Source organism: Thamnophis elegans, chromosome 6 (genome assembly GCF_009769535.1).
Source record: "Thamnophis elegans isolate rThaEle1 chromosome 6, rThaEle1.pri, whole genome shotgun sequence".
Lineage (NCBI taxonomy): Eukaryota > Metazoa > Chordata > Lepidosauria > Squamata > Colubridae > Thamnophis > Thamnophis elegans.
The window spans coordinates 68,139,665-68,164,037 of record NC_045546.1 but is presented as its reverse complement, the minus strand read 5'-3'; the positions used below and the strand labels follow the sequence as shown (position 1 = coordinate 68,164,037).

General features: G+C 41.2%; 1 protein-coding gene across 1 annotated transcript in view; it reads left to right on the top strand.

Moving 5' to 3' along the window:
* Positions 1–24,373, top strand: part of ARAP3 (ArfGAP with RhoGAP domain, ankyrin repeat and PH domain 3) — a 134,589-nt gene that overhangs the window by 73,904 nt on the left and 36,312 nt on the right. Inside the window, exons 20-27 of the mRNA XM_032220192.1 lie at positions 2,810–2,973; positions 6,885–7,097; positions 12,760–12,865; positions 14,428–14,575; positions 14,656–14,724; positions 18,298–18,372; positions 18,546–18,660; positions 20,042–20,170. Coding sequence (XP_032076083.1) covers positions 2,810–2,973; positions 6,885–7,097; positions 12,760–12,865; positions 14,428–14,575; positions 14,656–14,724; positions 18,298–18,372; positions 18,546–18,660; positions 20,042–20,170 — 1,019 coding nt within the window. The remainder of the gene's footprint in view (positions 1–2,809; positions 2,974–6,884; positions 7,098–12,759; positions 12,866–14,427; positions 14,576–14,655; positions 14,725–18,297; positions 18,373–18,545; positions 18,661–20,041; positions 20,171–24,373) is intronic.

The window sequence follows — 24,373 nt, the reverse complement described above, 5'->3', positions numbered from 1 at the left end:
AGGGTAGTTAAAGTCACCCGGTACTATTGTGTTGTGTTTCCTACATATATTAATTAACTGATTAGCAAAAAGCTCATCTATTTCTTCTGCTTGGTTGGATGGCCTGTAGTATATATCTATGGCAATGTCACTGTCAACCCTGAAGCAAACCTAGCTGGAGCCATCCTTTACTGTTTCATGGTTGCCACAAGACAGAAGGGGGAAAAAGAGGGGGAAGTAGATAGCCTGGCTTGGCCATTAAAACAAAAAGTTTCCTGTGGGATCCAAGGTCATTACAACAGGTGGCTGAAAGAGGAGGAGTGGAGTAACCAAGTGACCAGCCAGCACCTCATTGGACCATGTGATTGATGACCTGGAGAAGGGAAGAACTTTCACTTTTAATTAGATGAAAACTGTGGGAACTTTTAAAGTCAATTTTCACCAGTTGTACCAATACGATGTATCCAATAAACCTGTTCTTTGAGGAATCTACCTGCCTCTGAGTTCTACTTTCAATGGGTGCATTACTCAGAATGCTGACAGTTACTCTTTTTTCCTTTTATATTGACCTATGCATTCAAGAAGGCTTTCATCCTTGTTTTTATGCCTTTTTGTAGAGATTTCATGATCTCTTATATCAGTGGTCCCCAACCTTTTTATCGCCGCGGACCAGTCAGCCTGTGATAATTTTACCGTGGCCCGCTGAGCGCGCGCAGGGGTGGGGGGGCGTTGTTCGCGACGACACATTGATTGTTTATATATCAGATTGTAAATATATGCCAAATAGATTGCAATCGCTTTCTGGACTTCCTCTAAATTTGCAGGTAAATGCTGCAATAGATATATAGCTCCCATCAGATTGATGATCACCCAAAAATGTTATTCATTGAATTCACTGTGAATCCTTTCTTAGTAAGTGCATTCAAGCCAGCCTACTACTAGCTGGTAGCCTCTCTGTCCATTCACCAAATTATCTGGGACAGGGGTGTCAGAGTGACATCGAAAATGTCAAGGTAATAGCCATGACTATGAAATTAAAAGCCTATTTATTCTTTTATTTGCATCACATAAAAACCAAGATGGTTCCCATCTTGAATTTTTCTAAATACATCCTACATACAACCATGATGCAGGAGTTTTCATTCAGCAAGAAAAAGGAACCGGTGACTTGAGCCAAGTCAACATCTGGAAATCTTATCCCAGTCATATCCAACCTAGCTTATTTTTTTGAGATCACCTCAAGGCGAGCTGGAGCGGGACGCGCTGCGCCACGAGTTGGAGAGCTTGGAGAGGCTGAGCGCGCAACTTGGAGAGCTGCGTCTCCGCCGCCTGGAGCCCGAGCTGGCCCGGCGGCAGCAGCAGCTGGAGGGGCTGTGGGCCGACTGCGCCGCTCTGGAGGCGCTGCTGGAGCAGCTCCTGGCCGAGCACGAAGGGCTGCAGGAAGCGCGCAAGCAGCGGCCGGCCGCGCTGCTGTCTGCCCCGCGCGTCCTCCGGGCCGGGCGCTCCGAGAAGCGGCAGCTGGCCTCCGACTACGCGCTGGTGCTGAGCTGGAGCTGCGCGCAGAGCCTGGAGCGATACGAGGCCGAGTTTCGGGTGCTGCAGGAGCTGGAAGGGGGCCGCCTGGGTCAACAGGACCTGCGCAAGCTGCGCGCGCAGAACCAGGAGAGCCGCCGGCGCCTCGAGGAGCTGTGGCGCCGCTGCCGGGAGCTTTGCGCGCTGGGCGAGCGGCTGGAAGAGGAGCTGCTGGCGCAGCAGGAGAGCCACGGCGCCCAGCTGCAGTGATCATGGCCCCCGGCCGCTGCGCGGCCCGGTGCCAGGTACTCCGCGGCCCGGCACCGGTCCGCGGACCGGGGGTTGGGGACCACTGAATTCTAAAGCATATCATACTTGCCTTCATATACTACTACTTCAAGTTCTCCTTGTTCCGTAATTTTTCAGCATTAGCCTATAGGTATTTGAGTCCTTTATGGCTGACTCTAGGTATGCTTCCTACATCTAGTTTGTATCTGAGTTTTTCTTCCTTCTAATCACTTTCTACCTCCTTGTTTGATTGGTTGTTGAGGATTATGTTCTAAAGATGCTAAAGATTGGTTATCCTCTCACAGCAGAGAAACGTTATATCTTGCCCAACCAGACTTTATTTGACTTCCAACAATTTATCTGTTTTTACACAATATATAAACCTGCATAGTGCTTTCAGTTACATTAATAGCAATAGCAATAGCAATAGCAGTTAGACTTATATACCGCTTCATAGGGCTTTCAGCCCTCTCTAAGCGGTTTACAGAGTCAGCATATTGCCCCCAACAACAATTGGGTCCTCATTTTACCCACCTCGGAAGGATGGAAGGCTGAGTCAACCCTGAGCCAGTGAGATTTGAACAGCCGAACTGCAGAACTGCAGTCAGCTGAAGTAGGCTACAGTGCTGCATTTAACCACTGCGCCACCTCGGCTCTTCAAGTATAATGTGACCTGTTAATGTAGCTGAAAGCACTATGCATTTATTCATTGTGTAAAAACAAACTTTAGAGAATAATTTATATGCAGGACATACAAATTGCAGAATGTAAAATGTAGAACATACTATTACAGAAGGCCATATTAAAGACATACTGATTATTGGGGCGGAATGACTGCTGGAAATACAGAATCACAGGGAGCAGTTAATGTTGACTATGACAAGATAGTGGAATGCTTGGGAAAGGAGAGGACATCCTAGATTAAGAGGGTAATGCTATGGTAAAACAATAAGGCCAATACTCCAGGAAACAAAAAGTAACACATGATTTCTGACTGCTGTAATCACATTTATTCATGCTTCCATTTTAGGACATTCTGTCTTCAAGGATCATCACAACTAGATTTTTCTTCATGGTGCACAGCTATTCAGAGTTCAGCAGGAAGTCAAGGGAATGCCTTGCACGACCAGCAGCTCAGCAAAAATGGCATCCCCATTATTGTGTGCAGTTGTATTTCATTTATCACTCAATATGGTAAGTTACTCAGAGGTTCCTTCAATCAACCAAAAATAATTTATACCTTATTGTGATTAAAGCAAAGCAAACCAAACCATCCCTCCCACCTGAAGTCAGCTTCCCCTTGTTTGCTGTTGTGCTCAGACATGGTTTGCAGGGTCCCCTCGGTAGAGCAAATGTTGTCTTTCCTGGTTGACCGTTTTGCAGATGTTGCTTTATGTAAGGGCTCCTCCCCTAATTGAAGAAAATGAAGACTCTTGAAATGGATTATTTCAAAAAGAACCTTTAATTAAGAAGAATGGAAACCATTAGAAGCAAAGCAACATCTGAATCCCCTTAAGCAATGCAGGTAGAATTAAAGCAGTAGTGACCCCCCCATACAAATTATAACCAATACACAAGTGTGAAGATGTTTCCTTTATCAACTGCCCTGAGAGCCGAATAAACATACATTCCCATGGCTATCTTCCATTAGGCATTAAAGTAAAACACCCCGCACAGCCATCATAAACATTCCCCAAAAGGTGGTGGGATCTCCGGCCTTTCGGCAGCAGGAAACCAGTTGTAAAATATCAGTTGTCCCAGGCATTGCCAATAAATTGACTCCAAGGCCCCCCTCCTCCCAATTGAATATCACAGTATCGCATTTAGGGATCCAACAATTATCCTGCATGGGCAAGAAAATAAAGCATAAGAATGTGAACCTTGATTTCACTATAAGAAGGCCTGTATTTGATATACAACAGTTGCTAGAGTTCTTTTATAATATCTTAATAACTTTTCTACAGTAATTCTTTATCAGTGTATGCATTGTTGGAAAACTGAGCCAGTTTCTTAACCAGCACTTTCAATAAACTGATAGAACCTTAGAATGTAAGAATTGGAAGTGACCTTGGAGATCATTTAGTCCAAACTTTTGTGTGGGACAGGAATCCACTATTTCAGTATCCCTGACAAATGCCATTTATGCCACTGAAAAGTCAACTACCTCTGAATATTTGATTCATTTGTTAAATGGGTCTTATCATTTGGATTTTGTGTGTGTGATGCTCCACTGAAATCTATTTCTTTATCCGCTTCTTCTATCTTCTGCAAACAAATATGAACAATGGCTTTCATGTACTTGAAGATTGCTATCATGTGCGACCACAGCCATCTTCGGGCAAATTATCCTCAGCACCTTCGGGTGTTCTTTTTCAGTTTTTCCTTCCAGCTATATCTCACCTTGCTTCCTCTTCTCTGGACATGCTCCACTATGTGTTCTCAAACCTGGACACAATCTTTTAGGTGTAATCTGATCAATACAGAAAAAAGAAACACAACTATTTATGTTGACACCACTCATGTGTATGGTCCAGTGGTGGGTTTCAAAAATTGTTGGAACCTACTCTGTGGGTGTGGCCTCCTTTGTGGGAGTGGCTTGCCACCCATGTGACCAGATGGGAGCGGCCTGCCATCCTTGTGATCTGGTGGGAGTGGCCAAGATGATGTCACTGAATTCTTTGCCCCAATGGATGACCGGATGGGAGTCGCCTGCCATCCATGTGACCTGGTGGGAGTGGCCAAGGCGATGTCACTGAATTCTTTGCCCCAATGGATGAACTACAATAAGATTAAAGAATTAGAAAAACAAGGGATGTATAGGATGATTTGCACAATTGCAAATACAATCAAGATATGAAAAAGATAAAAGGGAATACAGTTTTAACTTAGGAAGTTCTGAGTTGGATAAGATACTTATGGGAATGGAAGAAAAAATAATTAAGAAACTATATAGCTACCTACTAAGAACTAGGTTAGAAGAACAAGTGGTTGAAGAGACAATGGTAACCTGGGCAAGGAATTTTGGTTACACGATTGAGTTAGAAAAGTGGCAATAGCTATAGGAAAAGAACTATAAATTAACCATGTCAACAGCTTACAAAGAAAACTTATACAAAATGTTTTATAGATGGCACATGTCACCGGAAAAACTAACAAAGATGTTTAAAGATAAATCAGTGAAATGTTGTAAGTGTCAACAAGCAATAGGTTCTTATTATCATATGTGGTGGGCATGTGCAGAAGCAAGGAAATACTGGACTAAGATAAGAGTATGGCTAAAGAAAATGTTACAACAAGAAATAGAATTTAGACCAGATATATTTTTACTAGGTATTATCCCAGAGAAATTTAAGAAAGAGGATACCTATTTGATTATACGTGTAACTACAGCAGCAAGAATCGTATTTGCCCAACATTGGAAATTAAATAAACTACGAACAAATGAAGAGATAGTAAAAAAGATATTAGATTGTGCAGAGATGAACAGGCTGACAATGAAAATAAAGGATAAAGAGGAATCGGAGTACTTCAAAACATGGGGAAGATTTTATGATTGGCTAGAGAAAACAAACGAGAAAAGAAAGTAGGAAGAAGATATAGAACTCAATTGATGCACTGTTATGGAAAAAGGGGGGGAGGGGAAAACAGAAAAAGAAAAGATTAAATATAAGTATATATAATAGAGAAATACAAAAAGGGGGGGGAAATATAATTAGGATAGATTAGTGAAGGTAAGGAAACAAGAAAAGATACCAATTATATTTGGGTTTGCCGAAATACCATCCCAAAGAAATATAAACTGAGACCCAAAAGAGACACCTATAATAATAGAAAAGAAAGAGGAGGAGACAATGAAAGGAAGATGGGGAAAGAAGAAAGAGGTAGGGAGAGGAGGATGGTAGGGAGAGGAAGAGAAGGAGAGATGATAGTTAGGGGAAGAGAAAGAGTAGGAATAGGAGAAAGGGAAGGGAAGGAAGAAGGGAAGGAGGAAGGGAAAGGAGAGGAGGAAGGAGGAAAGTAGACAAGGGAGGGAGGGAGAAAAGAAAGGGAAAATAAGATGGTGTTACAGCAGGAGAAAGGGATGGTAAACAAAGCAACCCAAACTGTATACCTATATTATAACCTATAAAATGGAATAACAAATATATAAGAATGATAAATGTAAAGAAGAAAAATAATTTTGTGAATGTATACTTAAAATGGTATCTAAGAGAATAAAAAAAATGTTCTGGCAAAAAAACACACACAATCTTTTCAAGTCCAAAACCAAATTTAGAGTTTGTGTTTAAGTGGGTTGTGTTTAAGTGGATTTGTCACTTCTCTTCTTTCTCCTTTCTGTCCAAATTATTTCAAGCAAATGGCTCTCTTTGGAGGTAGTCATTCAACCCTCCATTTTTCCTCCATTTTCTTTCTTTTTGCAAAAATCCTGATCTGTTCATCAATATTATTTATGTGCTCAAGATTCTTTGCCTTTTCCAAATTCTGGTTTATAACTGTGGGTTAATAGATCTTACTAGTCTTTCATCTCGCCTCTGCATGCTCCTATTCAGCTGCTTTGACCTGGAGCCAGCTCTTGTGCAACCATGTTGCCATGCTGCCACCCCAGCTCCGATTCAGACCTTCTGACCTATGAGGGACCTGTTGTACTCCCTCTGGGTTTGATGAGATACTGCCCCTTCTTCCCCCTGCCCCCACAGGGGGGGTTTTCTGATCCAAAAATAGTTTCAGAGACAGTTTGTCAGACAGGATTCATGTGAGACTCTTCAGAGCTCACATCCCCCACATCTGTCCAGCTTGAGAACTTCAGACCGACTCTCGTTTGTTTCTTTTTTCTACACTGGTGAAGATTAATTAAGGTATTATATTATATGTATATTAAGATATAATATTAAATATTACATTTCATATTGTCCCAAAAGTGCATTTTCAAAAGGCAACTGGACTTTGTTTTTTTCTTTGAAGACATTTGCTTCTCATCCAAGAAACATCTTCAGCTAGAAAAAAACTCCAAAAAGCACTTTTGGGACAATCACGACCTGGTTGAGTGAGAAATCTACATACATTTCATATTATTATAAAGCCTGTTTCCCTTTCTTCTCCATCAGGGTTACAGCATGAAGGTATTTATCGGAAGAATGGAGCAAAATCTCGTATCCACATTTTGATGGAGGAGTTCCGACGAGATGCAAGAAATGTCAAATTGCATATCAGTAACAATTTCGTTGAAGATGTGACAGATGTGTTGAAGAGATTTTTTCGGGAGCTTGAGGATACTATCTTCACTACATCTTTACATCCGCAGTGGAATAGAGCTACAGGTTTCATCCTTCTTTCTTATACTGCCCTACTTTATCAAGCCTTTTGGATCTCTTATTTGATTGACTGTATTACTTAGTTCATTGCGAAACTGCCATTCTCTTGAATCATTGTCTTGAGCCTCCAAAAATTATACAATTTATCATTTTATTTATTTTTTGCATTTAAAATTTTTTTTAAAATACAAATAATACAAACATAGTAAATGAAAGAAAGAAAAAGGAAAAAAATATTACAGTGCACTCCCCCACAGAGACCTTTCACCCCCTTATATTTCTTCGTCTATAACAGTGGTCCCCAACCCCCGGTCCGCGGACCGGTGCCGGGCCGCGGAGTACCTGGCACCGGGCCGCGCAGCGGCCGGGGGCCATGATCACTGCAGCTGGGCGCCGTGGCTCTCCTGCTGCGCCAGCCGCTCCTCTTCCAGCCGCTCGCCCAGCGCGCAAAGCTCCCGGCAGCGGCACCACAGCTCCTCGAGGCGCCGGCGGCTCTCCTGGTTCTGCGCGCGCAGCTTGCGCAGGTCCTGTTGGCCCAGGCGGCCCCCTTCCAGCTCCTGCAGCACCCGAAACTCGGCCTCGTATCGCTCCAGGCTCTGCGCGCAGCTCCAGCTCAGCACCAGCGCGTAGTCGGAGGCCAGCTGCCGCTTCTCGGAGCGCCCGGCCCGGAGGACGCGCGGGGCAGACAGCAGCGCGGCCGGCCGCTGCTTGCGCGCTTCCTGCAGCCCTTCGTGCTCGGCCAGGAGCTGCTCCAGCAGCGCCTCCAGAGCGGCGCAGTCGGCCCACAGCCCCTCCAGCTGCTGCTGCCGCCGGGCCAGCTCGGGCTCCAGGCGGCGGAGACGCAGCTCTCCAAGTTGCGCGCTCAGCCTCTCCAAGCTCTCCAACTCGTGGCGCAGCGCGTCCCGCTCCAGCTCGCCTTGAGGTGATCTCAAAAAAATAAGCTAGGTTGGATATGACTGGGATAAGATTTCCAGATGTTGACTTGGCTCAAGTCACCGGTTCCTTTTTCTTGCTGAATGAAAACTCCTGCATCATGGTTGTATGTAGGATGTATTTAGAAAAATTCAAGATGGGAACCATCTTGGTTTTTATGTGATGCAAATAAAAGAATAAATAGGCTTTTAATTTCATAGTCATGGCTATTACCTTGACATTTTCGATGTCACTCTGACACCCCTGTCCCAGATAATTTGGTGAATGGACAGAGAGGCTACCAGCTAGTAGTAGGCTGGCTTGAATGCACTTACTAAGAAAGGATTCACAGTGAATTCAATGAATAACATTTTTGGGTGATCATCAATCTGATGGGAGCTATATATCTATTGCAGCATTTACCTGCAAATTTAGAGGAAGTCCAGAAAGCGATTGCAATCTATTTGGCATATATTTACAATCTGATATATAAACAATCAATGTGTCGTCGCGAACAACGCCCCCCCACCCCTGCGCGCGCTCAGCGGGCCACGGTAAAATTATCACAGGCTGACTGGTCCGCGGCGATAAAAAGGTTGGGGACCACTGGTCTATAACATCTAAAAGATATACAATATATTCCAATTGTGCCCTTATCCCCTCCAAAACAACATATATTCTTGACTAGGTTTATTCCCTTTGCTTCCACCAACACTGATTTTATAAATTCCCCCAATATTTCATTATAATTATTTGCTTTTGCTCTTTTAAATGTAGTTCTGTTGTTAATTTATCATTTGTTGCCATACTCCAAATTTCATTATACCACTCATTTCTTTGAATATCCCAATTTCTTTACCAATATTTAGCTATCACTAATCTAGCTGCCATTATCAAATTTACAATCAATTCCTTTTTTGTTTCATTTATATCCCGTTTTTCCACCAGCAACAATAATACAATCCTCAGTGACATCTCTAGATTTACATTCAAAAGTGCTTTAATTTCTCTAAATACCATGTCCCATATTTTTTGTGCACTATCACAATCCCATCACATATGTTTATATATTCCAACCTATTTCTTGCACCTCCATCAAATATTTGTATATTTGCCATCTATTTGATTTAATATACGTGGTATTAGGTACCACCTAAATATCATTTTATAGCCATTTTCCTTAACTCTAACTGACATATTCTTATATACTCTTCTATTCCAAATATGTTTCCAATCATTATCATTTATTTCTCCCAAATCTGATTCCCAAATTAATTTTAAACCTTTTGCCTGCTCTTGTAATTCAGTTAATATTCTATATATTATCCCAATTCTTTATTTCTTTTATTTTTTGCATTTTTGAAATGCCCATCTCCCACCATCCATGTAAATCCCTGGGAAACTATTTTTAAACTTAACTAACATACTTTTATCTATATTTCAAAACAGGAGAGGTCAGCTATGCTTTGCAGTGCACATGCAACCCATCCAGAATTTTTCCTACAGTTCCTCCAGACCATCCTAGATGATATTACTGAAATTCAATGGCAAATACTGGGCCTTATCCAACAAAACACAATTCAGTGGTGGCCCTACACTTAACAAGAAAAACCAAATGCACAAATATAGAATAGGTTGTATGTGATTCAATGGTTGTCAAGAAAGTCAGTGCAGTCCTGGGTTGCATCAAGAGAGGATAGTTTCAAGATCATGTAAATTGATAGTACTGCTTATAATGAACTGATGAGGCCACACTTGGAATACTGTGTCCAGTTCTGGTCACCATGATACAAAAAGATATTCTATCATAATACAACTAAAATATTATTAATCATATATTAAATTTAGCATATATATGCATATTCATAATGAATTTTCATTCTTAATTTTTTATTTAGTCAGTAATTCTATGTTTGGTTTTAATGCCAGTCTCCGTGTTATTTAAATACACATATTAATATCATCTTTCATAAAATATTGTCCATCATATTTATTACACTTAATAAACTTATATATTTAAATTAAACTCTTTTATTATTTGCTTATTCAACTTATAATCTTTCATTTTTAATTATTCAATATTTCAGTATTTTATTTTTGTCTCAATCTTCATCTGCATATCATAGGTTTTAATACAAATAAAGTATTGTTAATCATATTTATTACATTTAACAAACCTACCGACATTCATATTAAATTATAATTTAGTAATACCATCCTTCAAATTCTAATTTCCCCTTATTTATAGCTTCTCCTTATTATGTAAAAATGTGTATTTTATTAATCTCCCTTTCTTCAAATCCCCTCCAATTTTTTTGTTCTATTTTGTTATGCCACTACTATATTAAACATATTCTCTTTCCTAACCATCATCTCTTACCTGCCTTAAAACTTTGATTATTCTTTTCTTAGCTTGTCTCCCATATTCTGCTCTTGAATATTTATTTTTATCTGTTTCCTCATCTTGCCTACTTATTTTAAACTTTCTTCCCTTTTCTATCTTTTTCCATTGTCTAGTTTCCAAAATATCTACTCTTGCCCCTATCTTTCTCCGTTTCTGTTTCCCCATTGTTTTAATTTCCTTAGAGCACTCTCCTCTTGGCTTATGTCATCAATCCATATTGTTTTACTATTATCTCTTTTCCTCCCCGTTCCATTTGTTTTGTCTGTCTCCTTTTTCTGTCCCCTCTTCCAGTTGGCTCCTCCTCTTCCTGGGTCTCTTGAATACTCACTGTCTCTTATTTTATATTTCTCAGCATTTCATCTATGCTCTCCATTTTTTCCATGATCTTCCATGTCTTGTCAGTGTCTCCTTTATACTTTGAAATGCCAACACCACCTCTTCCCAAGTTCCACTCCTTTCTTCTTGATGAAGCATCTCATTAGGTTTTATTGAATTCTTTTGTTTGTCCAATAATCCAAAGACCATATGTTCGAGCTTACAAACACTTCTCAAAATATTCAATGTTCTTGTTTCTTTATATTCCAAGCTTAATCTGCCTGTTCCTCTGGAGTGTCCCTTAAATCTTCCAGCACCTCCTTAAATCCCTCTAACAAACAAAATTTTGGAAATGTGTTGTTCTTCTTTCCATCAGTAGGTAGCACACCTTAATTAAATTTCAATATTAAGCTGGTTTTTCAAATTTTCCATGATGCAAAGATAGTGTCTTTAGTCGATAGTCTCCGACTTCATCAGCCTGGAGGCTGCCTGTTTGCTGCCGGCTTGAAGCGCTTCTCTTGGGTCGATCAGGGACTTTGCGATGTCCCTGAGACCAGCAAGGCTTTGTTTTCCTGTTCACCGTCTCTACGGGACGGTTTAGGGTCTGCTAGACCGTCCAGTGGCAAAAGTGTTAACAGCAGTCTCGGACTGTTGAGACCGCACGATGTGTTGTCGTGATGTTGGCTCCTCCTTCCAATGGTGTTAATTTTTGAGTAAATAATTACAGCATTTCAAAGTGCCATTCCAATAAAATGCCTGTTCAGTTTAAAAGTCCAATTTTCAATATTTTTAGCAAATTTTGTTATCTTCTTTTTCCCCCCTTCAATTTTAATATTAGTATTTTTTCAAAGTGCCTGGCCACTGCTGTATTAAATAATTGTGGACCCTTTTCCAAATTCTTTTTTGGATTTGAGAATTCAAATAAATAAAGTTCTTCTCACCCAGTCCCATGCTTTTCATCAACTTCACTCCAGCATCGTGCTTAAATGGTCATTCTCTGTCTCATCTTTGTGTCAGCCATCTTAGACTGTCTCTTCTTCCTGTCATGGCATAGAGAAACAGCTTTGGTGTTCATCAGGAGACTGCAATCTCTCCTTCAACCTCACAGAGCATTACTCCTTAGCTTCATCGATCCTACAGAGCGGCTTTTTGGCTCCCTTGGAGCCCACAACAGGAGAAAACCAGCACAGGAATGGAGATGACCATTCTCTGTGACTGGAGATGATGAGAGGCTCCACCCCTTCATTCTGCAGTGTTCCAGTATTTGAGGGGTTGTCACAGAGAAGAGGGAGTAAACTTAGCACCTGAGGCAGGACAAAAAGTAATGGGTGGAAAAATTATCAAACAGAGGTCCAACCTAAAACTAAGGATAAATTTTCTGACAGAATAATTAATTGTGGAATGGCTTTCCTCTGGAAGTTGTTCATGTTCTATCACTGAAGGTTTCCAAGAAGAGATCAGACAGCCATTTGTTCAGAATGGTATATGGTTTCCTGCTGGAGTAGGGGTTTGAAGATCTCCAAAGTCCCACCCAACCTTATTATTCTATCTTCCCTGTCAGCAAAAAAAATATGTACACAGTCATAATTAAAGTTGCCAATGCTTGCTTTAAGTAATATACCTTGAGGGCTTATAAATCTTCAATAAAATCTACAATAAAAATGTGAGGGCTAGCTGGGCAAGATTATTCACTGACAAAAGAGAAATAGGAAAGAAAGAAAAAAATAGAACTACTGTGTATACTTTGTCTTAAGAAGTAACCTGAATCATCAACAGATAATACAGAAGAAAATTCTGAAGAACTGTATGTGTCTTCCACAGTCCACTTCTAAACAATTCACACATAGAAACCTTGTTTTCTGAAACCCATTTTATTTGTCTCTTGGTCACTACACTTGAACCAATATATCTTGCAGAAAGAGAAAAGTCACAAACTATATGGTGAACGTACCTCAAGTTTCTGATCAATGTAGGACATGTTTTGATTTTATGCAAACTATAGTCACTAAAATTTAATTCTATGTTTCTCTTTCTTAGAAATTTCCCAGAAGCCCCAGCGCCTGGAGAGATACAAGGAGCTAATGAACTGCTTGCCCCATCTCAACCGCAGAACTTTGGCTGCTTTGATTAGCCACTTGTATCGGTTAGTCTGTTTTCCCTCACTTGTTCCTGTCAGAACTCTCATGGCATATTCTTTTTTAAAGAGCCCCTTAGATATACTGATACATTTGTTTCAAAGACTAAGACCTCAGAATGTGAAATTTGAGCTCTGTAGAAAGAAAGAAATCAAGGACAATAAACAGCAAAAACAAAAAACTAATACTTTTATAGTGTAGTTGTTGCTATGCTTGGTCTTTTGAACCTTAGATTTGAATCTGTTTCCCAGGTCTATTTTTATTTTCTAAGACCCAAATCTGTTTCCCAAAGCCCTTCATGTTTGTTTCTAAAAGATTTGCCCCCTCCCCCCGCTGTTGCAATCAACTATTGAACTGTTATAATCACAGTCATAAATAAATTCAACCAGATTAAAATAACCAAATCTACAATATCTAATGGCAATATGTGCAATGGTGACAAGTCTTACTCCCAAACGCTTCCAGTTTTCAAACATTTCCAGAAGGCCAACAGTAATGCTACCATTACTTGAAAGGAGAGCTATAGGACTTTATTGGTTAAAACCAGCACTTTGAATTGTATCTTGACATTTACTGGTAGCCAGTGTAGCAATTGTAAGATATATGATAACAGTAGTTACATTTGCCCAAACTATGACTTTTTGGACCAAATGCAATATTCAAGTAATCCTCAAAGGCAGCCCAATATACAGTATATCACATTGAACTAATCCAACCATATGGTAGTAAGTGTATGAGTGACCATTCCCTTGCCTCCTGTCATAGAGAAGATACATCCAGAGATGAAGAAAGTGCCTCCTGCTAAAGCTTTCATCTTCTAATCTATCAGGAGCTGTAAATATAAGGAAACCTCCATATCACATAACTCCTCTTTCAAGAGCAAGTCCAATGCTTCAGAATTATGTCTGAAGCAGATGAAGATTTATATAGATAGTTACTTCATCTTGCTAATATTCAACTTCCAGGCCTCAACCGTCTCTAAAAAGTTGTTCAAAATATTTCTGGCTTGACCCAAGTTGAGAATATAAAGCTGCCTATCATCAGCTCAACCCAAACAGATTGATTAACACATACAGATGTTTTATGTAAATGTTAAAACAGCAGGGGGAAAAGCATTGAGCTGCATGAGACCCCACAAATGTGAGGTTACTGACTGATCTATCCTTCCTCATTACTAACTACTGATACCATCGGCTTAGAGATACTTTTGCTTCAGTGCTTCTGTTTCATTCTAAGATCAAACTCTTTCAGTTGGAGCTGAATGATATTGTGTTATCAAACACTCCTGAGAAGTCTAAAAGGACTATAAAGATGTATCCTCCCATCCAGGTCTCAAAAAAAACCACACCATGTTTCCATCCCATGATTGATACTGAATCCAGACTGAAATGAATGTAGATAGCTTACTTATTCAAGAGCACCATATAAACTGACTCTCCATCCTTTCTTGTTGATAGTTATACCTAGACTTCTATTTGCAAGTGTGCCAGACCCTGCAGTTTTCCCTCTCATCACTGCCTCCCTGATTGGACACAACTTTTAATTGGGTCTCTTTTGCTCTCCACTGTAGGGTACAGAAATGTGTCAATCTCAATCACATGAGCACCAAGAACCTAGCTTTACTATTTGCTCCCAGTCTCTTCCAGACAAATGGAAAAGGGGAACAAGAAGTCAAGGTGATAGAAGATTTGATTGACAACTATGTTCATATTTTTAATGTGAGTCTGGGTCTCCTTCCCCCTGTATCATTAAACATTTGTATTATGTGTATTTTACTGTAGCTTTTCTTTTACTCTAGATTGATGAAGACCAGTTGTTACAGATGGACTTGGAGAACAGTTTGATTACTACCTGGCAGGATGTGAAGGTACTCTAGTGCCTACTATCCTTCCCTTTTTTGTATTGCTTAGTAGATATATTGACATCAGAATAATAGATTAACAGAGTTGGAAAGGACCTTGTAGCAGGGGTGGGATTTAACCAGTTCAGACAGTTCGGGTGAACCTGTTATGATTTTGCACAGTTCAGAGAACCACTAAAATTAACCAGCGGATAGACCACCCACCCCACCTAGCCTGCCCCTGCCTGCCCTGCCCTTTATATTATCTTTCCTTTGCCACACGGTCCAGCTAATCTCCGTGCCTCACCTGCTCTGCACACCAAAGGTAAGAATACCTCGAGTCAGGGCCTAGGGCCATGATGGCGAACCTATGGCACGTGTGCCACAAGTGGCATACAGAGCCATTTGTTAAGGCATGCAAGGTGGTGCCTTGTCAGCTCCAGCAGGCATGCACATGCTGGCCAGCTGACTTCGGCCTTCTTTTTTGCCATTTTTTTGCCCTCCAGAGCCTTCAGGGAAGCCTCCCGAAGGCTCCAGAGGGTGAAAAATGGCCCTAATGGCCAAACTGGAAGTCAGTTCACAAACTTCTGGTTTTCCCATAGGACTGTTTTTTGCACTCCGTAGGCTCCGGAGGACTCCTGAGGGCCTCTGGGGGGCAAGGAGGCTGTTTTCACCCTCCCCAGGCTCCTAGAAAGCCTCTGGAGACTGGGGAGGGCAAAAAACGATCCCTTGCCGAATCTCAGTTGCTCACAGAGATGCTCCATGTGGTCTCTGGGTCAGCAGCTGCTTCTCTCTGCTGCTGTATCTCTTGTGCAATTTAGCAGCTGTGAGCTGCCGCTTTCCTCTAAATCGCATTCGCTCGCTGGAGTAGACCAGGGGTCTTTCCCTGTCTGCATTTAGTAGCAGTGCAAATGGGACAGCTTGGTACATAGATTTCTACATCCTTCTTCAATGAAGGCCACCAGAGTTGCCACTTTAGTAAGTGTAAAGACTTCGCAAACCAAAGTGACTAGCTAATCCAGAGTCGTGACAGGCTTGCATAGCTTTCAATCTTTCCTTTGCCAGTTTGTATCCCACCCAAGCTAACCCATCCTTTATTCTGCTGTTTATGGGCACAAAACCACTCGTCTGTTTCCAATCCTTTTTTGAACTCCATGATGATGGCATTGTCTAAGGAGGAGGGGTCTTTTTTTGCCTGGGTGTGTGTGACAACTTTGGCTGCCAGCTGGGAAGCTAGAAGCATGGGTTTAATTACTTCTGCTTTAGCACTGCTGTATTGGAGTAGTCTGGACAAGGCATCGGCCAGAACCCCCCCCCCCTGTTAGATACCTTAAAGTAAAATCAAACAGTTGGGAATACTGTGCCCATGGACCTGTTTTGGGGACATTTTCCTTGGGATTTTGAGACCTTCTAAGTTTTTATGGTGGGTCCACACCTGGAAGGATATTTTATTCCCCTCCAGGAAATGTCTCTAAATCAGGAGTGCCTGACTGCAAAAGCCTCTTTCTCCCATATCATCCACCTTTGTTCAGTTTCAGTTATTTTTTTAGAGGTGTACATGCATGGTTGCAATTTGCCTTCTTCATTTTCTTGGTGTAGGACTGTCCCAACTCCATGTCACTGGCATTGGCTTGAATTACAAGCTCCAGATCCAGTGTTTTAACTCCGATTTGGACAAAAAAAAGTCTTTTCAGTTTTTTGAATGCTGCTTGGCGTTCCATAGACCATTTTAGTAACTGGCTGGGTTTCAGCTTATCTATCCCTTTGGTTTTCAATATATTAGTAACTGGAAGCGCTATCAGGGCAAAAGAGAAGATGAATTGTCGATGGAAGTTTGTAAAGTCCAGGAAGCTCTGCAACTCCCACTCCAGCATCGCTCTGACTTTTGCTAGATCCATTTCCACTCCTTTGTGGGGGAGTCAATATCCCAAGTAATCTATTTTGTTCTTGGTGGAATTCACACTTGGATAGTTTGGCAAACAACTTAGCTGATTTTAGCTTTAAGACCTCCCATACTAATTGAACATGTTCAGCCTTAGTTTCAGTGTAAATCAATATGTCATAAAGAAAAACCAAAAACCCCTTGTACAAGAGCTCATGTAGCGCTTCATTAATCAGTTGCATGAAAACAGCCAGAGCACCCTGGAGTCCGAACAGCAAAACTTTGAACTGAAAACACCCTAACAGGAAGTTAAATGCTGTTTTCCATTCAAGCCTCTCCCAAATTCAGATCCGGTAATAATCGTCCCTTAAATATAATTTGAAAAAATCCTGCCCTTTGCCAAATGGGCCAGCATGTCCTCCATCAGGGGTAGGGGTACACATTTTCCTTGCAAATAGCATTCAAATTTCTATAGTCCACGCATAGGCATAATGAGCTGTCCTTTTTCTCTTGGAACAGTACTGGGACAGCCACCTTGGGTCTGGCAGGTTTGATGAAGTTGCGTTTGAGATATTTGTCTATGAATTGGTGCAGTTCATCCAGCTCCTGAAGTGTCATTGAATACATTTTTGGCTTGGGTAATTTAGCTTCCGGTAGAATCTCAGTGGCAGTCTGTGAGTCTATAAGGGGGGAGTTCTTCCAAAGCTGCTTCACTAAACACATCTGCTAAGTCTTGGTACTCCCCCCAGTAGGGGTCCGTTTGTTGTGGCAGCAGCTATATCCTTGCAGTGTGACATTCCTGCCTTGTAAGGCTCCTCCCTCTGGGCCAGTTCACCATTAGGGAATCAGAGGGTCCCCTTGGTCCAATCCACCCTCAGGTTCCATGTCTTTAGCCAGGTGTCAGATCTGTGAATCTGCCATTACTCTATTTGCTGGAGTGAAGGGGGTTGGGACCTCTTGCTAACCTCAGCCTCCAGTTGCCCCTTGCCACCAGATGGTCCCCACTTGTCTAGCCAAGAGAGCCCCAGTATGACAGTCTCTGTCATTTTTGGAGTTATTATGAATCAAATTGATTCCCAGTGGTCTGCTAGCTCTAGCCTCACTGGTTTGGTCAGGTGAGTGGCATCCCAATAGGGACCCGTTGACCTCCTCAAATTTAATTGGGTGGGAAAAATTTTTTGCTCTGATACCAAATTTCAGGACCATGGGTAAGTTAATCAAACATCTAGTGTAGCCTGAGTCTTTTAGGACTTCAAAAGGGCCCTGGGTCAGTTTTGGGGGCTGTGAGATGTATTGGAAAGACAAAAGGGTGGATAGGTTCACTCACTATTGGGTCATTTTCCCACTCATCCTCACTGTCATAGGATTCCAGTGATTGGTCATCATCTGGAGTTCCCCCCCTTCGGCTGGTTAGGGAGGGATCTCTACAGTCTGGAGGCTTTTGGGGACTTGTTGGTGGCATGCCTGGGGTCTCGTTCAGGTCACACTCTGGAGGGTGGCTCTGGCCTGGGTTTCAGAAATGGAGTTGCACAAGCTGATGCAACTCCCTCCGCATGTAGCATTTCAACTGGCTTGGGGGAGGCTTGATCTTGGGGCCAGTTGGGTTACTGAGGCATCCCATCAGCTGGGTGGTTTCTGATCTGGTTGTCCTCTCTCTCTCTGGGACCCGGTAGCATCTGTATGTCATTGGCACACAAACTTCAGTTTTCTCTCTACAGCTCTCACAGGCTGGTGATATCATCTTGGAAGTATATCTGGAGCAGAAGAATCCTGACTATTGTGTTACTCTCAAGGTAAGCAATAGAGTATCTTTGTGTAAATTGCCCAGGGGTATTTTTGGATGAAGGAAAGAGGTTCACAACTATCACTAAGGCATCACTTATTTTTATGATAAAAGGGTATTAATATATACACTGTACAATGGATTGACTGAAAATTAGAATTCTATTTCTTAACTACCCTACAGGTTTCTCCCAAGATGAGAGCAGAAGAACTAACAAATCAAGTGCTTAAGATGAGAAATGTAACAGCTAGTCGAGATCTTTGGCTGACCTTTGAAATTTTAGAAAATGGAGAGCTAGGTGAGTAAAAACACTTTGTTTCTTTTTCCTCTGTATAAAGTCAAGGCTGTATGATTATCCCATATTTTATTTTAAAGGCAGCCCTTTTCCCTTTCCACCCTGCACCAAGCTAGCTAGCACTGAGGGAAGGGAAGTAGCTCTGCTGGTTTGAAATCTGAGCTAAGATTACCAGCAAGGAAGAAAATGAGCTCCCTTTGCTGGTGAATTAAGCTTTTCTTCACAAAGTACAGGTGTCCATTGCTTGGATTCCACAAGTGGCCATTATTTTCCAAACCTATTCAGCTGCAAACTGCTTCATTGCTAGACAGCACAGGTGGCTGGGTTGAAGCAATTTGCAGCTCAGAAAAAGATGCAGCTTGTGGGATTGAGCCATGTGCCCTAGCAACAGAATAGCTTGTTCTCCTTCCCTTCCCCCACCTCTTAGGCTGTGGAAATCTTTGGAAGGGAAGTAAGCAATTGTGAGGGGGTTGTGGGAAGAGGCCTGTGGAACCCTGCCAGGTGGAAAAGCAGGCCCTGTGCCTGTGGGGATCTGTCAGGGCAGAATGGGCAGGAACTAGGTGGGTGGGCACACTGGGCACACTGCAGCATCTTTGCAATTGGTTGCACAGTCCTCCATGTGCTCGCCAGAGGTAGTCTGACTGCCATTAGGTACTGAGATGAGATCCTCAGACCCCTTGTGAGACCATATGCTGGTGCGGTTGGCCCTGGTTCCTCCTAATGTAAGACAATGCTAGACCTCATGTGGCTGGAATGTGTCAGCAGTTCCTGCAAGACGAAGGCATTGATGCTATGGACTGGCCCGGTCATTCCCCAGACCTGAATCCAATTGAGCACATCTGGGACATCATGTCTCGCTCCATCCACCAACGCCAAGTTGCACCACAGACTGTCCAGGAGTTGGAGGATGCTTTAGTCCAGGTGTGGGAGGAGATTGTTTAGGAGACCATCCGCCACCTCATCAGAAGCATGCCCAGATGTTGTAGGGAGGTCATACAGGCACATGGAGGCCACACACACTACTGAGCCTCATTTTGACTTGTTTTAAGGACATTACATCAAAGTTGGATCACCTTGTTGTTGTTTTTTCACTTTAATTTTGAGTGTAACTCCAAATCCAGACCTCCATGGGTTGCTAAATTTGATTTCCATTGATAATTTTTGTGTGATTTTGTTGTCAGCACATTCAACTATGTAATGAACAAAGTATTTAATAAGAATATTTCATTCATTCAGATCTAGTATGTCTTGTTTTTGTGTTCCCTTTATTTTTTTGAGCACTGTATATAATACACCATACCCTTAACATACTTCTGATGTTTAGTTTCCTGGATGCCACCTGATACCCGCATAAACTAAACTTTTTTTGAATATCATTTTTCAGAGCGTCCTTTGCATCCCAAGGAGAAAGTTCTAGAGCAGGCCCTACAGTGGTGCAAGTTACCAAAACCCAGCTCTGCATATTTACTTGTGAAAAAGTTGTCAATCGAGGAAGGAAGCTGCCTTTTCACAGGTGAGTGAGCCTATTATTTAAGAGACAAATATACTTGTTACTGTTTTTAAAACCATCAAAATATTTTTCTATAGCAATATTGTCTGTACAGAAATAGATTTGAATTTTATTCCTTGCATATAAGGCTAAGATGATTTCTGCCTAAAAATCTAGAAAGATACTATAATCAAAATAGTATTTGCTTAGCTGGCCTGATAATATAAAAGAGTATGTTCAAAAGTATTTTATGGAGGAGGAATAAGTAGTGCAATGCATGTTTTCCAGTATCTATCATCTCCCACTAAAACAGCAATGAAAAATCCTTTTGATGTTTTTTTAATAATTTGTATTTTATTTTTTTTAAATAAACTTACACAAACAAAATATAAAACATAAAAACATCTTCCAGTTACATCTAGCGTGTCGGTTGGTTACAAAACTTTTGTGCATCCTCTCCATACAGTTTATATAAAGTCTCATATTATCAATCTAATTTAGAATATCTTGTATATCTTGTACACACAGACACACACACATTATTATCATTATTAATCTTTTATTTAACTATAACTATTATTCCTTCATTTTATACGAGATATTCTAAATTTTGAATTGATTTATATTATAATAATTCATTACATCCTCCTAAACCCATCCAATAATAGTACATTTTTATATTATATTCTGTGTCATTCCATTGTCCTTGTAAAATTCTCAGTCATATTTCATTTCCATATTTTTTGGTCTAACCATTGGTAAAATAAATCCCATATCTTATAAAACTGTTTATCTTATTGTTCTCTAGTTTCAAATGTCAATTTACTCATTTCAGCACATTCCATTATTTTATGACTAACTTCCTCCTGCGTTGGTATTTTCTCATTTTTCCAGTTTTTAGCAAATACAATTCTAGACACTGTTAACCAGTGACGTGCGGTGAGGTTTATACCTGGTGAGGCTCAGCTGGGCATCCTTTTGCGAAACAGCTCAGCAGGGCAGCGGTCGGCCTCGGCGGGGGGGGGGATTTGCATCGCGGGAGCAACCAAGCGCCCGGGTCTGCAGCAAAGGGGCTTGGTGGCTCCCGCGATGCAAAGTGCCCTGCTGCCCCCCCGCTGTCCCGGCCTGCGTCTGCTGCTTCTCCAAGCTCCGCCGCTGGAAGTCCCGGATCGCCTCTGGGGGAAGGTTGAGTGAGAAACGGAGCAAAGCTTCTCCGCGGCCTCCCGGCACTACGCAGAGGCTCTCACAGGAGCGCGTGCCAGCGGCCGGTGGCCCGGAGCGGCCCCAGCTGTGAGACAAGGGAGCGCTTAAAGTAGCTTCTGCCGCTGCTGCCGCCACCGCCCCGCCGGGCAAAGGAGGGGCGGTGGCGGCGGCAGCAGCTGCTTTAAGTGCTCCCTTGTCTCGCAGCCGGGGCCGCTCCAGGCCGCTGGCCACTGACACGTGCTCCTGCAAGAGCCTCTGCGCGGCGCCGGGAGGCCGCAGAGAAGCTTTGCTCTGCTTCTCACCCAGCCTTCCCCCAGAGGCGATCCGGGACTTCCAGCGGCGGAGCATGGAGAAGCAGGCCGGGGCAGCGGGCGGCAGCATCGGGGATGGTGGGGCACTTTGCATCGCGGGAGCTGCCAAGCGCCCAGGTCTGCAGCAAAGAGCCAGCCTCCTCCTTCTCTCCCACTCCTCTCTCCTCTGAAGCACGCCCCGCCCAACGTAAGCGTGCTCAAGAAGACATGATTGGCTGCTTGCAGATCAGGAGGCGGGAGAATTAGTGCCTCTTTTCCATCTGAACTTCTTTGCCTTTTAACTCTTTATTAACTTTTAGAAGGCGAAAAATTCCTTATGGAAAAGAGGCCCCAAGTTGTCTCGCCTCCTGCTTTGGTTAACACTAAGCAGACACCAAGCCACTGTGACCTGGAATCTGGTAGCAACTATCTTGGCTTTAATTATTTAAAAAAAAAATTAAATTTCTTTCTTTTTCCTGAGGAGACTGGTGAGGCTCCGCCTCCCTTGCCTCTAGTGACTGCACGTCCCTGCTGTTAACACATTTACAATCAAATATTTCAATTCTCTACTATATGTTTCTGGTAAAATCCGCAATAAAAATATCTCTGGTTTAAAGTCAATATGTTTTTCTATCATTTTTTTCCAACCATGTGTGGATTTTAGTCCAGTATTTTTTAGCTTCTGCACACGTCCACCACATATGGTAATATGAACCCCGTATCTGATTACATTTCCAACATTTTTTGGATTTATTCTTAATCATTCTTGCTATTCTCGTTGGGAGTAAGTGCCACCTGTAAAACATCCTATACAAATTTTCTTTATATGCTGTTGACATTGTCATTTTGTAATTTTGAGACCACAATACATTTCTTTAAATCAAGCCCATATCCAAAATCCCCCCCAAGCAATCATTGTTTCTTTAACTTCTTGTTCTTCTAGTTTAACTTCTAATAAATATCCATATAGTTTTTTAATCACCTTTTCATCAGTACCTGTCAGAATTTTATCTAAATAAGTCCATTTGTCATAAAAGCCTTCTATTTTAAAATCTTTATCATATCTAGAATGTATTTGCACATATGAAAACCAATTCATCCTTATACCTTGTTCTTCCAGTTCTTGCATAGATTTAAGTTCATCCTTTGTATTTAGTATTTCACCATATCTAACTGTTTTTCTTTTTCTTTTTATATCTTATTGGATATGAAAATGCTTCAATAGTTGATAACCATACTGGAATTTTTAAATAATGATGCTTTTTAATCTTCTCCCAGTTTAATAAAAAAGCCTCGCATATATAATGTCTTCTGAAATACCCTTGTGTTTTAATTCCCTTGTACCATAAGAAAGCGTGCCATCCCAACAACAATTGATGTCCTTCTAATGTCAATAATCTATAATTTCTTAGCATTATCAATTCCTTAGCCCACATCAAGCTTGTTGCCTGGTAGTATAACTCCCAGTTAGGCAAACCAAATCCTCCTCTTGTTCTAGCATCTTTCAAAACTTTTAATTTTATTCTTGCTTTCTTTCTCTGCCAAATATATCTCAATACTATTTTATTTAGAGCTTCAAAATAATCTTTCCCTAATCTAATTGGAATTGTCTGGAACAAATATAAAATCCTAGGTAGTATATTCATCTTAATTGTTGGAATTCTCTCTATTAGTGATAGTTGTAAATTTTGCCAGATCTGTCACTTATCTATTTGAGTTTCTGATAGTTATTCTCTTTAAATGAACTGCATCTTGCTGTCAAATATATCCCCAAATACTTAACCTTATCCGTGATCTGTATCTTCAAAGCTTCTGCCGTTCTTCCTTTTGTCTTACTAACATATTCTTCGTCAAAATCTTTGTTTTATCTTTATTTATTTTCAGACCTTCTACTATTCCATATTCCTCTATCTTTTCTATCAATTTAAGTGCTGTTTCTAATGGGTCCTCTAAGATGAAAATAGGATCATCTGTGAATGCTTGCAGTTTGTATTCTTCCTTTTTAACTTTCATTTTTTTTATATCTTTTTCTTCTCTAATATTTCTATTTAAAACTTCTAATATTAACACAAACAACAGAGGTGACACTGGGCAACTTTGTCTTGTCCCTTTCCTTATATCAATAGAATTTGTCAATTCTCCATTTATCATTATCTTTGCTGTTGGTTTATAATATATAGCTTCTATGGCTTGAGTGAATTTCTTACCAAAGCCCATCTGCTCCAACTGTAATAACATAAATCGCCAATTCACGTTGTCAAAGGCTTTCTGTGCATCTAAAAATATCAAGGCCATTTGTTTTTCAGGGTGTGCCTCATAATATTCCAAAGTGTCCAGAATTATTCTCACGTTATCTTTAATTTGTCTCTTTGGCAGAAACCCATTTTGATCAGGGTGGATAAAATAATTTAAATATCTTTTAAGTCTTTCTGCCAATATTGAAGCGAAGATTTTAGAGTCTGAATTTAGCAGGGAGATAGGTCTATAGTTCTTAATTTGTTGTGGGTCAGCACAACCCACAACAAATTAAGTGTGGGTTACACTTTGGCACAAGTGTAATATATGCTTCTGACCACGATTTGGGTATCCTCATCTTAAACATGACTTCATTCATAACTTCTAGCAGTGGAAGATTCAACGATTCCTGTAATGTCTTATAAAATTCCATTGGCAGTCCATCTGAACTTTGAGCCTTTCCATTATTTTGTTTTTTAAGTAATTCAGTTAACTCCAT